Genomic DNA, 18497 nt, shown 5'->3' with positions numbered 1-18497 from the left:
AAAGTGGCATGAAAATGACAAGTGTCACATAATTTAGGTGACTTGATGATGTTGGATCTTAGGCCTGGTGTTGCTGTTGGACTTAATTTAATAGTTCAGGTCAGAATGACTCTCACCCTTCTACATCATGTCTTTGTCTTATAGCAAAATAAGCATTTTCTAACTGTACTCCTAAAATTCTCTCTGGTAGGAACATTTGTCTAAAAGGATCCAAAGCATCCATTTTGATATGTATTCATCAAACTTATAGCTCAATGATTGCACCTGCATATGATCTGTGCCTGAGAGATTACTGTCGGCGCCTTTGATACAATGTGTTATCGAGTGGGTTTAGAGAAGAAGGGGGTCTTTTTCTGTCACTCCATTGATTTCTTCCCTCCTCCCTACTGCACAATGCAGGTCAGGTTACCGATGGGTACAGACGGCACAACAATGACTTAATTACTTTATTTTTTATGGACCCCTTCAAACAAATTTGAAGTTATTCAATACGTCATGCGTGTCCTAAAATGTGAATTTTCTGTCTTCAAACTTATATCAGAGTTTGTATTTTTTTTTTCAAGAAAATAAATTTCAGTGCCATTAACCCCTTAACGACCGCCGATACGCCTTTTAACGGCGGCAGTTAAGGGTACTTAAACCACAGCGCCGTTAATTAAAGGCGCTCTGGAAAAAGTGAATGGTGTCCCCCCAGAGTCGGATTTTCTCTGGGGTCTCGGTTACCGGGGATAGCCGAGACCCCAGAGAACATGATTCGGGGTTTTTTTTAACCGACCCCCGGGTTGCGATCGCCGGTAATTAACCGTTTACCAGCGGTCACAAAAACCCCCCCCAAAAACGTGATTTCCCATTTAATTTCTCTGTCCTCCGATGTGATCGCACATCAGAGGACAAAGAAATGGGGTCCCCGATCACCCCCCGATACTCACCTGTCTCCCCCAGTGCTCCTCGTGGCTCCCGATGGGAGCCGCCATCTTGTTCCGGCCAAAAAATGGTGGGCGCATGCGCAGTGCGCCCGCCGGCCGGCACTCGGAAGATCTTTGGGGTCTTGGCAGTCGGGGACTCCTGTTTTGCGATCGCCGGTATTTAACTGTTTACCGGCGACCGCAAAAAAAAAAAAGCAATGTGTGATTCTCTGTCCTCTGTTGTGATCGTACATCAGAGGACAGAGAAATAGGGGGATTCGGGGACCCTGTTATACGTACCGGTGTCCCTGGGTCCTCCTGCATCTCCTCCTGCCCGCTGGCTTCTTCATCCGGAAAGAAAATGGCGGGTGCATGCGCAGTGCGCCCGCCATGATCTGCCGGCCGGCAGCTAGAGGAGTTGGGGCTAAAATTAGGGTTAGGGTTGGGGCTAAATTTAGGGTTAGGGCTAAATTTAGGGTTAGGTTTGGGGCTAAATTTAGGGTTAGGGTTGGGGCTAAATTTAGGGCTAGGGTTGGGGCTAAAGTTAGGGTTAGAGTTCGGGCTAAAGTTAGGGCTAGGGTTAGGGTTGGGGCTAAATTTAGGGTTAGGGCTAGGGTTGGGGCTAAAGTTAGGGTTAGGGTTGGAATTAGGGTTAGGGTTTGGATTAGGGTTGGCATTAGGGTTACGTTTGGGATTAAGGTTAGGTTTGGGATTAGGGTTAAGGCTAGGGTTGGGATTAGGGTTAGGGGTGTATTGGGATTAGGGTTAGGTTTGAGGTTAGGGTTGAGATTAGGTTTAGGGTGTGTTGGATTTAGGGTTCTGATTAGGGTTATGGTTAGGGTTGGGATTAGGGTTGTTTTGGGGTTAGGGTTGTGATTATCGTTAGGGTTGTGATTAGGATTATGGATCGGGTTGGGATTAGGGTTAGGGGTGTGTTGGGGTTAGGGTTGGAGTTAGAATTGGGGGGGTTTCCACTGTTTAGGTACATCACGGGGTCTCCAAACGCCACAGCCAATTTTGCGCTCAAAAAGTCAAATGGTGCTCCCTCCCTACTGAGCTCTGCCGTGCGCTCAAACAGTGGTTTACCCCGCATATGGGGCATCAGCGTACTCGGGATACATTGGACAACAACTTTTGGCGTCAAATTTCTCCTGTTACCCTTGTGAAAATAAAAAACTTCAGGGCTAAAAAATCTTTTTTGTGGAAATTTTTATTGTTATTTTCACAACTCTGCATTATAAACTTTTGTGAAGCACTTGTGCATTCAAAGTTCTCACCACATATCTAGATAAGTTCCTTGGGGGGTCTAGTTTCCAAAATGGGGTCACTTGTGGGGGGGTTTCTACTGTTAAGGTACATCAGGGGCTCTGCAAACGCAACATAACGCCCGCAGACTATTCTATCAGTCTGCATTCCAAAACGGCGCTCCTTCCCTTCCGAGCTCTGCCATGCGCCCAAACAGTGGTTTACCCCCACATTTGGGGTATCAGCCTACTCAGCATAAATTGCACAATAAATTTTGTGGTCTAATTTCTCCTGTTACCCTTGTGAAAGTAAAAATTTGGGGGTGAAAAGATCATTTTTGTGGAAAAAATATTATTTTTCTTATTTTCATGGCTCTACATTATAAACTTCTGTGAAGCAGTTAGGGGTTCATAGTGCTCACCACACATCTAGATAAGCTCTTTGGGGAGGTTTAGTTTCCAAAATAGGGTCACTTGTGGGGGTTTTCTACGGTTTAGGTACATCAGGAGCTCTGCAAATGCAACATGACACCCGCAGACCATCCCATCAAAGTCTGCATTCCAAGCGGCGCTCCTTCCCTTCCGAGCCCCGATGGGAGCCCAAACAGTGCCCCCCCACACATATGGGGTATCAGTGTACTCAGGACAAACTTGTCAACAGATTTTGTTGTCCAATGTCTCCTTTTACCCTTGAGAAAATAAAAAATTGCAGGCTAAAAAATCATTTTTGAGGAAAAAAAAAGGATTTTTTATTTTCACGGCTCCACTTTATAAATTTCTGTGAAGCACTTGTAGGTTTAAAGTGCTCACCACACATCTAGATAAGTTCCTTAAGGGGTCTACTTTACAAAATGGTGTCACTTGTGGAGGGTTTCTACTGTTTAGGCACATCAGGGGCTCTCCAAACGCGACATGGTGTCCGATCTCAATTCCCGCCAATTCTACATTGAAAAAGTAAAACGGCACTCCTTCTCTTCCAAGCTCTGCAGTGCGCCTAAACAGTGGTTTATCCCCACATATGGGGTATCGACATACTCAGGAGAAATTAGACCACAAAAGTTGTTGTGCAATTTCTCCTGTTACCCTTGTGAAAATAAGAATTTGTGGACGAAAAGATCATTTTTGTGTAAACAAATGCGATTTTTTATTTTCACGGCTCTACTTTATAAACTTCTGTGAAGCACTTGGGGGCTCAAAGTGCTCACCACACATCTAGATAAGTTCCTTAAGGGGTCTAGTTTCCAAAATGGTGTCACTTGTGGAGCGTTTCCACTGTTTAGGCACATCAAGGGCTCTCCAGACGCGACATGGCGTCCGATCTCAATTCCAGCCAATTCGACATTGAAAAAGTAAAACGCACTCCTTCTCTTCCATACTCTGCGGTGCGCCCAAACAGTGGTTTACCCCCACATATGGAGTATCGGCAAATTCAGGAGAAATTGTACAACAAAATTTATGGTTAAATTTCTGTTTTTACACTTGAGAAAAAAAAAAAAATGGTTCTGAAGTAAAATGTTTGCCAAAAAAAGTTAAATGTTCATTTTTTCCTTCCACATTGTTTCAGTTCCTGTGAAGCACGTAAAGGGTTAATAAACTTCTTGAATGTGGTTTTGAGCACCTTGAGGGGTGCAATTTTTAGAATGGTGTCACACTTGGTTATTTTCTATCATATAGACCCCTCAAAATGACTTCAAATGTGATGTGGTCCCTTGAAAAAAAATGGTGTTGTAAAAATGAGAAATTGCTGGTCAACTTTTAACCCTTATAACTCCCTAACAAAAAAAAATGTTGTTTCCAAAATTGTGCTGATGTAAAGTAGACATGTGGGAAATGTTATTTATTAACTATTTTTTGTGACATATCTGATTTAAGGGCATAATAATACAAAGTTTGAAAATTGCAAAATTTTAAAAATTTTCGCCATATTTCCATTTTTTTCATAAATAATCGCAAGTAATATCAATTAAATGTTACCACTAACATGAAGTACAATATGTCACGAAAAAACCTTGTCAGAATCAGTGGGATCCGTTAAAGTGTTCCAGAGTTATAACCTCATAAAGTGACAGTGGTCAGAATGGTAAAAATTGGCCTGGTCATTAAGTACCAAATTGGCTCTGTCACTAATGGGTTAAATTTGAATCCAGGCTATGTCCTGAAAAGGGTTAACCTTAGCAGCCTTAATTAATGATGTAGCAGCCTATTGGCCAATAATGCCTTGAGTCATTTTAACTCTGATTTTGGCTTTTGGTAAGCTAAGGTTGAAAGTCAACTATATAAATTTCTGGTTAAATGTAAAGCTATGAATGTAAGCTTGGCACCTCTCCCCGAGACGTCTCCAGTGCTGATCAGCTAGATGATAGTACAGCTGCAGCCCTCTGTGGGATATACAGATGTATGCACATCTGTAGATTTTACTATAAATTTCTCTATGCATTATAATCCATGAATTGTCCTTATCTTCTGTAATCTGCTTTGTTATATTGTGTTCTTGTTTAGTAAGTCTAAGGAAAACAGATCCAAAACATGTCCTTCTACAATTATCTCATGTCCAGGCTGAGTCTAGATAATGCAGCTTTTGCTCTTATATTTGGTGCATATACGTGATTTTCTGTAATCTTTATATATTATGCTCCGCTCTACACGTCTCATCCATTATTTCATCATTTCATTATTTTCTCCTGCAGCTCTGTCATCTGCAAAAAGGAAATTTGCTGGTTCACTGAATGAATTCAAATTCCAGTGCATTGGTGATGCGGAAACTGACGATGAAATCTGCATTGGTAAGACCCCTTGTGTGTAATCTCTGCCTTCAGCCAACACAGTCACTGTCTGTTGTGTCTTTTTTTTTTTCTTTCTGGCACCCTTTACTGATGAATATTTCTTTTTGGATCTCTAGTACTATGGATTGTAATTACTGAGTCCCAGATGTTATTTATGTACTTTTCTCTTCAGGAATAGTATTCTGATTCTCATCTCAATCACGTTTTTTTTTTCCATACATAATGATTTAAGGTATCCATACAGATGTTGGGTATTGTTATTATACTTGTAAGTAACACTACCCACTGGGTTGATAAGCGGTGTAAAACTTGCCTTTCTCTATGCCAAAACTTTGCTTTTATTGATAAGCAAATTAGATCTGCAAGTGCACTGGTGGGTATACCAGTGCACTTGCAGTTATTGGCTCCTTTTTGATTGACAGCTGAGAGAGGCTCTCCTGCATAATGTCACCTACTATTAGTCAAGAAGAGGGGCCATGCTGGCGAGGAGAAGTGAAGACGAGTTAGACTGCAAGTGCACAAACCTACCAGTGCATTTGCCTACCTAATTTGCATATCAATTAAACAGCACAGTGAATGACGTAGGGGTAGTATTACTGTCTAGTGTCCTTATGGCATACGCCAAACATACACGCTATTTTTGGGGAATTTCCATTGACTCTTTTAAATAACTCAGTCCTGTGACTTATTATTATTATTATTATTATTATTATTATTATTATTGCTTTTATCTTTCTTTTTGTGATAATTTTTCATTTTTTTTCTTGCAAAAGATTTGGTATTGATAGTATCTTATTTAATTGTTTTACATTAGTCTTGGTTTGGGAGCTTTAACTTCGCTAATAGAAAGAACACTCATTAAATCAATGGTTTCTTATACATTTTCAGAACAGTTAGGTTATAAATCACATCCAAGATTTAATGGAAAATTGAAGGCTGAAGTCTACCCTGCATCTATGTCGTTAAACATTATTTTTTTGTCGTATTTTTCGAGGTCTTTTTAATTTTGTACAGTAGGAAGTTATTTGTAGCGGTGAGTGGGCTGACACGTGCAGGAAGCTCCGGGTTCTACTGCTGTCTGTTGTATTGTTCTGATTTCCTCCCTTCACTTTTCAGCCAGGTCTCTGCAGGAATTTGCTGCTGTCTTGGGGAATCTTGAAGATGAGCGGATGCGGATGGTAAGTTGTCCAAGTGACACTAGTCATTGTTGAGGAGGATACGCATAATACACGTTTTTCAGCTGGTGTTCATCCGTCCCGGCCGGGATCTGGAGGATGAATAACGAATTGCTTGTTTTTTTGTTACATTGGAGAAAAATGGGTTCACATTTGGGTAACTGAAGGAAAAGGGAGGCATTAGAGCGCAGAGAAGGTTGTCAGCTAGAGGGCTTTTTTCTGCAGGACTCCACACATTATTTTTCAGTGAAATAAAGCATATTTTGATTATTTGCTCAGTTGTCCCCTCAGCATGATTTTGTTGAAGGTCCGCTCAAGCTTAGCCGTAGGATGCTGCGTACACAATATGGGTTGTCTACAGCGGGAAAAATACCCACAGACTGATTTTACAGTATTTAGTAGCCTGTGGACCTTAAAAGGGTTGTATTGGATTAGCAAAACAAGGCTGCTTTATTTTGCTCTGCTGTACTGTCAGCCCTGATCTCACTGCAGAGCTGTATGTGATTATGGTGTCATTCTTTACATGTCTCACACTGTTAACGCCACCTTTTATTTAAAGTAAGTTCTAAAAGCGGAGCTTAGGAGGTTTGATCCTACTGACAGGTTCCCTTTAAGGGTTCAGGCACACCAAACAAGGTATTTAATACAAGCTGATTGTAGGACCCTAATGCATCTTATTTTTTATCACGTTTAAATTGACAATGAAGTCTTATATTTATAACGTGTAAACCCCAAGACGCAAACAATGAGTAAATACCCTGCAGTAAATGGCAATAGTGCATAAAAATAATATAGGGTGCCTAGTTAACATATATGTTTTTGCTAAAAAAACTTTAAAAGCCGTGCCACCATAATGGAGACCCTATTCAGGATGGTCCTACCCTCTAGTATTAAAACTTTGCTACGTGCCTAATGATGTCTGTGTGAATAAGGGCTGAGATGGACTGAGGCCCCGACTAATGGACACCCAGCAGTGGGGAGCTTTTTATAATAATGTCCAGCTCAAAGAAAGTGGAGGTCACACCCCTATCTGCACAGGGTGCAGAGAATGAAACCAAAAACAATGAACTGGGATATAAGTTGGTGTACATGCATCATTTAGGTGCATGTTCATACTGGCTACTAAAAAGACAAAAAACTTGACAAAAAATGAGCAAATTCCCTGCAATAAATAAATGGCAATAGTGCATAAAAATAACATATGGCACTTGCTTAACATATTTTTGATTAAAAAAAAAAAAAAAGTAAAAGCCATCCCACCACGTCACTGTGACCCTATTCGGGATGGTCCTGACTAGTGATGAGCGAGTGTACTCGTCGCTTGGGTTTTCCCGAGCACGCTCTGGTGATCTATTTGTTAGTGTTTGGAGATTAATTTTTCATCTCCGCAGCTGTATGATTTACAGCTATTAGGCAGTCTGAGTACATGTGGGGGTTTCCTGGTTGCTAGGGAATCCTCACATGTAATCAAGCTGTCTAGTAGCTGTAAATCATGCAGCTGCGGCGATGAAAGCTTAAATCTCCAAACACTAAGAAATACTCGAAGTTCACCTGAGCATGCTCGGGAAAACTCGAGCAACGGAGTACACTCGCTCATCACTAGTCCTGACCTCTAGTATTAAAACCTTACCATGTGTCTAATGACATGTGTGAATAAGGCCAGAGAAAGACTGAGGCTCTGGCCAATATGTGACCAAAAGAAAAAAGTAAAAGCCATCCCACCACATCACGGTGACCCTATTCATGATGGTCCTAACCTCTAGTATTAAAACCTTACCATGTGTCTAATGACATGTGTGAATAAGGCCAGAGAGAGACTGAGGCTCTGGCCAATATGTGACCAAAAGAAAAAAGTAAAAGCTATCCCACCACATCACGGTGACCCTATTCGGGATGGTCCTAACCTCTAGTATTAAAACCTTACCATGTGTCTAATGACATGTGTGAATAAGGCCAGAGAGAGACTGAGGCTCTGGCCAATATGTGACCAAAAGTATACTCTTATATTGGACCTCCGAAGTTTTGCATTCTGGTATTTGTTTTGAAGGTAAAAAGACCCATAACACTTTTCTATGTATATTTACAGATTGAAAATGCTGGAGAAGTTCTCATTACTCCTCTTGAAAAGTTTAGAAAGGAGCAGATTGGTGCAGCAAAGGTAATTTCTAAAAAAAAAAAAAAGAATGCTCGGTGAAGCTTTTCATATCCAGTTCTTCATTGCAGTTAGTAGTGGTCATGTGCGCTTCTCTCTTGATTTTATGATTTCTTGTAGCAGTTGATTGCACGTTTCATGCTACTTGTGTTGTCTGCTTGGCCCAACTTCTTTTCTCTAACATAACATATTTTCTTAATACATGTGACACTTTTCCATGACGGTATATGAAATGTGCTCTTTATTGCTTCTTTATTAAACTCACGATAATTGTTGCTGCTGTGAACCATACTTACTGTATATAGTTATAGTCCTCTGCAGTATGTTCTAGCACTTTTCCTTACAGATTTTGGATCCTTTAAGGATGCAGCTTACTTTGGTTTTCAGGATACAGCATTTTTTTCCCTGTATTTTTTTTGTACGCAAATGGGTTGACAGAGGGAGCTTAACCACTTAGATGCCATTGTTGTTATTGACCATTCGTTAAGAACCTGTCCGCGTGACTTTAAAATGTGGCAGTAATGGCACTGTAATACAAATTACTGTACATGGGGTCTTCTCCTCCTGTGGTTTCCTGCTTCTCCGCCCGCCGCTTATGTCTGGGGAATCCGGGGAATCCCAAAGGAAGATGAAAAGACTGTAATGGTCTGGCCCCTGTGCCCCAAAATCTAATTTGCAAAAAACTTCAAATAGTGTTGTAGGACCTACAGTTACGTCATATGCCGGCTCCGTAAACTTTATGCAGTCTAAGGAACTGAACCCTGATGTTTTCCAGCAGATGATGGTTGTGTGATGCAGCCATCATCCACCTCTAACAGCCGCGGGTGGAGCCTCTGTTTTAAATGCCGCTGTAAATTTCTGACAGCAGCATTTACAGTATGAACCAGCTTCAGGCTGATGTTCATAGGAGATCATGATCTTTGCTTTATACAACCGTGCTGTGGTATTACTGTATATAGCACAATCAATTGGATGATCTCAGGTTCAAGTCCCCTATGGGGACTAACAGATATGGTGAAAAGTTAAAATATATATATATATTTTTTTTATAAAAGTTCAAATTGCCCCCCACCCCCTTGTTTTCCCCCATTTAAAATAAACATGTGGCATCATTATGCCTGTAAAATTGCAATCTAGCAAAATATAGATTTAGTTAACCAAACTGGTTAACATCATAATGAGAAAAAGAATCTAAACGCCAGAATTATTTTTTTTTGGCCTCTGCAAAACTGCCGAAAAATGGAAAAATGCAATAAGAGGCAATTAAAATTTGCCTCAACATGCTATAGATGGAAAAAGGGCACCTAAAATAAATCCTCACACAGCTCTATGTCGACCAAAAACTGAAAATGTTGCAGGAGTTGGAAATGGCGATAAGCAAAATTTTTTTTTTTTTCTTTTTTACACGTCTGAATTCTTTTCACCAGTTAAATCCCATAAACTATGCACGTTTGGTATGTGCATAGTCATACTGACCTGGTCATTTTTACTGAACAGTGAACATGGTAAATAAGAAAAACTAAAAAAAAATATATTGTGGAATTACACCTTCTTTTTTTTTTTTTTTTTAATAATTTTACTGCACTTGGAATTTTTTTCTGCTTTCCAGCACATCACATGGTGACGCGAATGGTGTTAATAAAAAGTACAACTCGTACCGCAAAAAACACAAGCCGTTATATTGCTTTGTCAACAGAAAAATTTAAAAAAGCTATCGCTCCTGGAAGATGTTGGAAAAAAAATCTTGAAAATGATCCATTGCATTCGGGAAGGGGTTGAGGATAATCGTGTACATGATCTATTTGTTATGCAAATTGGCTCACCTCCAGAAAATAGAAAACGGTCTCTTTAATATGACTTTCCAGACAGGCTCTCCTGAGCTTGGGCTGGTTGTTAAACTTTGGAGAAATAATTTGACCACATCTGTTACCATCATCCTTTCATTACTGCAATGTATACCTGTTACAGCCAGCATATGTGCGTCATATTCAGATCTGCATATGATTAGCCTGCACAAGAAACTTGAATTAAATTCCTTTTTAAAAACTTGCATTTGTTTCTTTTAGAGCACAGTATGTGAAATCTCTGGTCAAAGTCCAGCTTGGCGCTTTTCTCTTGGGGCTTGGTTTTTCACCCCTTCTTCCTAGACACGGGCAATCATGGCTTAACAGTGTCTGAGACTACTAGACTGCGGGATCATCTGCTGAGCTGTGATTGTCCGTGTCTGGGATGAGTGAAAGCACGTGGCCCTAGAGAAGATTGTGAAGAAATACCCAGTTAAACTGTGAGTAGAGACTTCACATACTGCGCTCCAAAAGCAACAAATGTGAATATCTCTGTAATGGACTGACATATCTGAAAACGGAAAATAGTGGCAGAATCAGGAAAGCTCAATAATTTTTACAAGATATTTACATAAATTTTTTGAACAGTTGCCCCTTTAAAGAAACACTCCCACTTGTGTTTGCAGTGTGACTGTATTTCTCATGTACAGCACCATGGAATCAATGGTGCTAAATAAATAAATAATAATAATAATATACTCGCCTACTGCTGCTTTCTTGAGATCCAACAGCGTTCTGCTCCTTCTTAGTGATGTCACCGCAATTCAGACTTACCGGCTCACTTTGTTGCATGTAAGCCTGTCGACGCTGTAAGAGTCACTCCTGGGTCAGGCAGCAGAGTCTTCAAAGTGGTGACTTCATGGAAAAGAAGAGCAGGACGGCAGGTAGGTGAGTATATTAACATACTCGCACTACACTACATGCACATAGAAAAATATTCCTCGGAGTGCCTTAAGATGACAGTAACAAGGTGTACCTAAGTATTTCTCATAAGCTTGTTTACCATTACAAAAGGATCGCCTAGAGCCTGGAACAAGTGAGTGCTTGTGTTTGGCTGTAATGATTTTCCTGTCTGTTCTCTACCCTAATCACATACTTTATAAACGGCACCAGATTAAAACATTGTAGCTTTTAGATTAGATTTGACGGCAATTCTATAATTTTGCATCCAATTTCATTTACAGGAGGTGAAAAAGAAATATGACAAGGAGACCGAGAAATACTGCAGTGTCCTGGAGAAACACATGAACCTGTCTTCTAGGAAGAAAGAGGTTCACCTGCATGAGGTGGGTAGAGAGTTGACCTGCTGTGGTGACCGTGTACCCTTTAGGCCAGATTCACACATCTGACATTGTACATCGTGGTCTGTACTTAGAATGACATGGGTCTCCTGACCCAAATTCCACATGGTTATATATGCCAATGAGGCTGCTGGCTTCAGGTCAGGAGACCTGTTGCCATTCCATACATTGCAGCACACACTTGGAACATAAATGTTGGCTGTAAGAAGCCAGCCTTAAATAGAATTTGTCACCATTTGTCAAAAAGCTGAAGCGATTGATAGTTTTCTGGGAAATCCACTATGTACAATATGACTTGGATTTTATTCAGTGATTCTGGGCTTAGCTGTTAATGGTGCAGTTCTAATTCGTAATAGAAGTCCATCTCTGTGCAGTTGTGTACCGGGAAGGATGTCGGCCTCAGATAACGGACCACCCACTTGGCTACTAAGCCCAGAATAAGCAGGGGTTGCAATGAATAAAAGACAAGTCCTATATGTACCTGACTGCTGCACCCCACCGATCACTAGATTTTCTGAGCGTGTTATTGGAGAATGAAGGCTTATTGATCAGCCGCTGTATGTGGTGAAGCCTCTGCACTCCGTGTGGTACCGCTTCTGTTTTTCTTAATGTACACTTACACTTTGGTCGCTTGGACTATATTTGTTTTAAAATGTATTAATAAAATGTGGAGGAAAAAGGTCTGACATCCGTGTGTGAGCTCTTACTTTCACAGAATGGTTTAGGTTTTCTTCACACCCTTATTTATTTTTTTGAGTCTTCGCAAGTTGTCATTTTCTTGAGAAGATAAATGGCAGCATGCAGGTTTGTTTTCAATTAAAATGGACACCATAACGGAAACCCGGCTGATACCAATATTGGCAGCAATGGTCGTTGGGTACGTTTTTGCCCGTCAAGTGTACGATTAGTTTTCTGCACAAAATTGGTTTTCCTGTTCCTTTGATGGAGCAGAGAAAAGGAATTTGTAACTTTAGTGTGAATCCGGCCTTACTGGTATCTGTGTGGCAGACACTTTATAAACTAGGTGCCTCCTCATGCCTCTGCTTATAGGACATTTGTGTATTGGTGCCTATCTTACACACACTAAGGTACAGAAACTACTGGAGCTACCATTACAGGGGTGGCAGCTGGGCAGATTCCTCGGGCTGCCGGGCCCATTTTGCCAGCTGGCACTTTAATTCCGCCTGAGCCTGCAAGTACACGCATGCAGCGTTCTCTGCCTCACTCGCAACTAATGATTACATCCTGATGCTAGCGCTGTTCTTTGTAGTTGGCATTGGCACCATCTGCTCCCGTCTTGATGATGATGGAAGCAGTGTCTACAATGTAATGAATACAGCAGTCTGTGTCTCCTTTGTGATGTATGCATATGTATATGGTGTATATACGTCACATAGGAGACACAGGGACTGGTCTATTCATGTGTCTCCTATGTGACGTATATACACCAGTCCTAGTGTACTTGTTTGACCAAGTTTATCAGGATAATTTTTAAGGTAATTTTGTACAGTCCCCGAAGGATGGTATAAATATCCCAAAGGCCCTTTTCAGATAAGAGGTTCCTCACGCCTGTACTATTACAGAAAGAAGAATTGTCCATAATCCTGCACTATTCTTTTCAAAGATTCCTACTTTTAAAGGAGTATCTTGCTCTAGTAAATAGAAGTCAGTCCTGATTTATGTAGCATGATCCCATCTCATTTGTTATTTCTATGGCTTTGGTATATTGCATTTGATGTATTAGTTTGTTCCAAATGTCATTACATTGATTTATGTAGGAGACTGGCTGCAATGCTTGAAAACTAGCTCGAATGATCCCAAACCGTATTCGTGTCAGCGATGGCAGCTGTGGCTGTTCTCACTAGGAGGATCCAATGTTAGCGTGCAAGTACCAAGCTCTATCCCCCTCTAGTGGACTATGCAATGAGCGCAGGAAGCGTTCACATGTCCATACGAATTGGTAGCATCCTTACACTGCGATCGGACATGCAGAAAAATAAATTCCAGCTTTACCTAAAAATCATGGTCGCCACTACAGTGCTTGCATTTTACTTCTTCATCCATAGGTGTCATTTTATCTACAGAAGTGAAAACTCCTACTTGTTCCTACCGGCCTTTTCATCCATACCAGAATGAAATCCTGGTCATGGTGTCTTCATTCCATACAACAAACTGAAACTACACACCAGTCTAATATGTCAGATATAATACTCTGTACTTTTTCTTTTAGAGTAGGGTGGATTCTCTTCATCATTCTGATAGATGCTGGAACAACTATTCCCTCAATTTAGTGCCATTAACGGTCCAACGTTTTGCCTACCCCATACTGATCTCTCTATTACATCTGTATGGGATATGACCGAGCAGAGAGACAGAAACCAACCTCCACTTCCCAAAATCTGACTCTGGGTCTCTGCATCTACTGATGCATTAACTCACACTTAACTAGGAATTGTGTTTTCCTATCGCCACGACAGCACCCCTACGAGAGAGGGGATCCGCCCACCTCCCGGACAGGAACCTACAGGATTTAAAGGGGCGGTCCCCCTCACCACTCCAGTTTGGGTTCCTGTCCGGACGGCGGGAGCCTGCAGAAAGAAAAGTTACCCGGGTCCGCCATGCCTCTGTGCGGCGTCCGTAGCGAGCGGCAGAATCGGGGGCCCGGAAGCAGCGTCGGGGGTGTCCTGCATGCAGACCCCTCCTCGTCTGGCTACAAGGAGCACGTTCCAGGGGTCGGGCAGTGCCGTCCTGGTCCATAGTGCGGGCGCGGTGTTCAGCGCTCACACCGGCGCAGGTGAACCCGGAAGTAGTTCTCACACTTCCGGGGTAAGCTGGAGGAGGAGCGCTGCAGCGTTTCAAAAAGAGCGGCGGCTGTACAGGAAAGCGTGCAGCAATGTCTTCAGTAGGAGACACCGAGCACCCTCAAGGAGAGGGATCGCAGCAGCGCAGCGGAAGCCGTTCTAGAAGCAGCAGCAGCGTGGTACGGGGGCAGCAGCGTGCGAGCGCCCCAGCGTCACAAGTGGATTGTTCTCCTCCAAAACCGGTATTCACAGATTCAGCCTCATGGTGAGTGTTATCATTGCTCCTGGTGCTGATATGGTCTGTTATTCTGTGCTTTGTTTTAGGGGAAAAGATCATCTAAAACTAAGCACAAGCAATGTGCATTATGCATGACCCCTATGCCTGACAGTTATACTAAGAGGCTTTGTCAGGCGTGCATCTGTCAGACCTTAGAAGAGGAAGCTCCCCTTCGTTCTTCAGATCTTAGAGAGGTCATCAGGGAAGAAATAAACTATTCCCTTAGAACCAGCCGCCATGGGAGATTAAGCAGGGACATATCGCCAGGATCTAGTCCGTCCCTACAAGAAGGGGAATGTTCCCGCTCCTTATCACCATCCTCCTCAGAGGAAGAAGGAAGGCCATGTTTCTCAGTCGATAACATGGATATATTGGTTAAAAGTATCCGAGCAACCATGGGGGTTACTGAGAGCAGGGAACCGAAATCGGCACAAGACTTAATGTTTGCGGGCCTGTGCCAGAGGAGTCGTAAATCATTCCCGGTCGTGGATACAGTGAAAACCCTTATAAAACGGGAATGGGACAAACAAGACAAAGGGTTCCTTCCATCGTCAGCAAAAAGAAGGTATCCGTTTGACGATGATGATCTGTCAGTATGGATGAAGGTCCCAAAAGTAGACGCAGCAGTGGCCTCTTCATCTAAAGCCGGATCCTTACCTCTTGAGGATGTCGGCCTTCTCAAAGATCCGTCAGATAGGAAGGCGGACATGTTTTTGAAGAAGGTGTGGGAGTCGTCTGCGGGTGCTTTCAAACCGGCAATCTCCAGTACTTGCACGGCTAGATCTGTCATGGTTTGGATTACCCAGCTGGAGGAACAGCTGAAATCCAAAGTGCCCAGAGACAAAATACTAAACTCCCTATCACAAATACGGGAGGGAGTGGCGTATTTAGCAGACGCATCTGTGGATTCACTGAAATTAGCAGCCAGATCAGCAGGTCTTTCAAACGCTGCTCGACGAGCCCTGTGGCTTAAGACCTGGAAGGGAGATACCCAGGCAAGAGCAAAACTGTGTACGATTCCATGTAGGGGTGAGTACCTGTTTGGCCCGGTATTGGATGATATTCTAGCTAAAGCTGAAGATAGGAAAAAGGGCTTCCCTAAAGTGTTTAATCCTACCTTTAGGAATACCTTCAGGAGGCGCTTCCAATACAGAAGACCTTATCAGAACCGGGACTGGGAACCAACAGACCCGAAGAAAAAAGGTTCGGACTCTAATGCCCCATCATCTTCATCAAGAAGAAAAAAAAAAAAAGAAAGAAAGACTGCCCCGACACAGAGAATTGGACCAATAAGAAGGTGACAGGGAATAATTATCATAAAATTAATTTTTATTTGATAACAATAGTGACAAACATCAAAACTTAATATTAAAAATGTATATATTATCTAATGATATAGTACAATGCAACACTGTGCACAAATTGAGCCGCTTTATAATAAGGCAAGCCAATTTATATAGAGATAAAGAGCAATCAATGGCATAATAAATCCAAAAATCATGTGCAGGACAACAGTCAAATTTAATACAAACACAAAAACACACCCCCTGACGAAGGACTGGATGTCCGAAACGCGCGTCGGGGTGCACATTGAGCCGCTGGCAGCCCTGTAATCATCCCTGGTAATTTGTAAGTAATCTGGCATACATATATATTTATATAGCACGGAGCACTTTCTCTGGGCCTTTGAACCTAGATGCCCCTTGTGTCGGTCAGCAGTCATTGCACATAGCACTTTTTCTACCACATCTTTGTTGGATTGGGTCTCTTGCACCACCTAGTGGTGGATACTGGTTTTTACATATAGCACAATTTATATTAATTTTTATATATATTATTACATATTATATACACTGTTTTTGTGTTTGTATTAAATTTGACTGTTGTCCTGCACATGATTTTTGGATTTATTATGCCATTGATTGCTCTTTATCTCTATATAAATTGGCTTGCCTTATTATAAAGCGGCTCAATTTGTGCACAGTGTTGCATTGTACTATATCATTAGATAATATATACATTTTTAATATTAAGTTTTGATGTTTGTCACTATTGTTATCAAATAAAAATTAATTTTATGATAATTATTCCCTGTCACCTTCTTATTGGTCCAATTCTCTGTGTCGGGGCAGTCTTTCTCTTCTAGGTAGTGGTCTTACACTATAAATTTGACACACGGGGTGACCTAGTGATTATAATCTTTTGATACTATATTCCATTCTTACGTTGATAATATATATATATATTTTTATAAAGGTGTCATCTCTGTGTCTGTTACTACACCTTCATCAAGAAGAAGAAGAAATTACCGCTAATAGTGATTTCCCAGTAGGGGGCAGGCTAAAAAACTTCTATGCTCAGTGGGCCAAAATATCATCAAGTAACTGGGTTTTGGGCATAATTAAATCGGGGTTAAAATTAGAGTTTAGGGAAAAACCTTCAAATTTTTATATCTTAACTACCCCCGATTCCTCAGAACAACAAAAAGCCCTTGAAAAGGAAGTTCAGATGTTAAGACAAAAAAACGTGATTATAGAGGTTCCAAAGCAACAACAGGGGAAGGGGTTTTATTCCCCTTTATTTTTAATTCCCAAACCAGATGGTTCCTTTCAAACTATCATAAATTTACGGAAATTAAACAAGCATCTACAATATCATGCTTTTAAAATGGAATCTATTAAATCAGCAACTAAACTTCTCTTTCCCAGATGTTATATGACAGTCCTGGATTTAAAGGACGCGTATTATCATCTGCCTATTCATCGAGACCATCAACAGTTCCTCAGAATGGCGGTGCGTTTAAACGACCAGGTCAGACATTTTCAGTTTACTGCAATGCCATTTGGTCTATCTATGGCACCGAGAGTGTTCACCAAGGTTATTTCGGAAGTAATGGCCTATGTCAGGGAACACGATACGTTAGTTGTACCCTACTTGGATGACTTCCTAGTAGTGGGGAATTCGTTTTCTCAGTGTAAAAATCGCCTACATCATGTCATATCTTCCTTACAGGACTTAGGTTGGCTAGTCAACTTGGAAAAATCAAAGTTGATTCCGTCATCAACTCAGACCTTCCTAGGTATTCTGCTGAATTCGGAAGAACAACTATGTTTCCTTCCAGAAGAGAAAAAGCAGAAGATTGTGCACAAAGTCAGTTCTGTAACAAAAAGGCCAGATCTGACTTTGAGAGACGCTATGTCCCTTCTGGGATCCTTGACATCATGCATACCGGCCGTCCAGTGGGCTCAGTTCCACACTCGAGTATTGCAGTCCCAGGTCTTGATTGCAGAGAAGAGTCTTCAGGGACAATTAAGCAAAAGACTCAGACTGTCCACCGCCACTCTAGACAGTCTGAGATGGTGGTTAGACATGGATCATTTAGGGAAAGGAGTAAACTGGAACATAATACCAGACAACACGGTCACAACCGATGCCAGCCCGATAGGATGGGGAGCTCATATAGGGAAAGTCTGGGCTCAAGGACAATGGTCTCTCTTAGAGGCCCAAGAGTCCTCGAATTGGAAAGAGCTTACGGCAGTCAAAGAGGCCCTACTCAGGTTGCTACCATCTCTGCTGGATTCACATGTAAGAGTCCAGTCAGACAACACAACAGTAGTGGCGTATCTCAACCATCAGGGGGGTACAAGATCAAGATCCCTAATGAACACCGCCACAGACATTCTCAACATAGCCGAAGCTCATTTTCGCTCTCTATCGGCCGTTCACATTCGGGGAGAGCTCAACACAGAGGCAGATTACCTCAGCCGTCATTCTCTAAGACAAGGAGAATGGGTTCTAAGTCGACGAGTGTTCAGACAGATAGTAGATCTTTGGGGGTTGCCTGTCATAGACCTATTTGCAACGAGAGAGAACAGACAGACCAGGAAATTTGCTTCGCTTCAGGTGGCAGACAAACCCTGTGTGATAGACTCCCTTCAGATGCACTGGAATTTCCCTCTAGGGTATGCATTTCCTCCAATGTGTCTGATCCCTATAGTCCTCAGAAAAATCAGGG

At 41.8% G+C, this 18497-nt stretch overlaps 1 protein-coding gene across 2 annotated transcripts in view; it reads left to right on the top strand.

The window, feature by feature from the left end:
- Positions 1-18497, top strand: part of ARHGAP26 (Rho GTPase activating protein 26) — a 588303-nt gene that overhangs the window by 125548 nt on the left and 444258 nt on the right. For both annotated transcript variants that reach the window (XM_077265841.1, XM_077265842.1), the window contains exons 2-5: positions 4837-4932; positions 6049-6110; positions 8194-8265; positions 11288-11389. In XM_077265841.1, the coding sequence (XP_077121956.1) occupies positions 4837-4932; positions 6049-6110; positions 8194-8265; positions 11288-11389 (332 nt within the window). The remainder of the gene's footprint in view (positions 1-4836; positions 4933-6048; positions 6111-8193; positions 8266-11287; positions 11390-18497) is intronic.

This window comes from Ranitomeya variabilis, chromosome 5, assembly GCF_051348905.1.
Source record: "Ranitomeya variabilis isolate aRanVar5 chromosome 5, aRanVar5.hap1, whole genome shotgun sequence".
Classification (NCBI taxonomy): domain Eukaryota; kingdom Metazoa; phylum Chordata; class Amphibia; order Anura; family Dendrobatidae; genus Ranitomeya; species Ranitomeya variabilis.
Note: the sequence above shows the minus strand (reverse complement) of the source record. Positions and strands in the feature narration are given on the sequence as shown.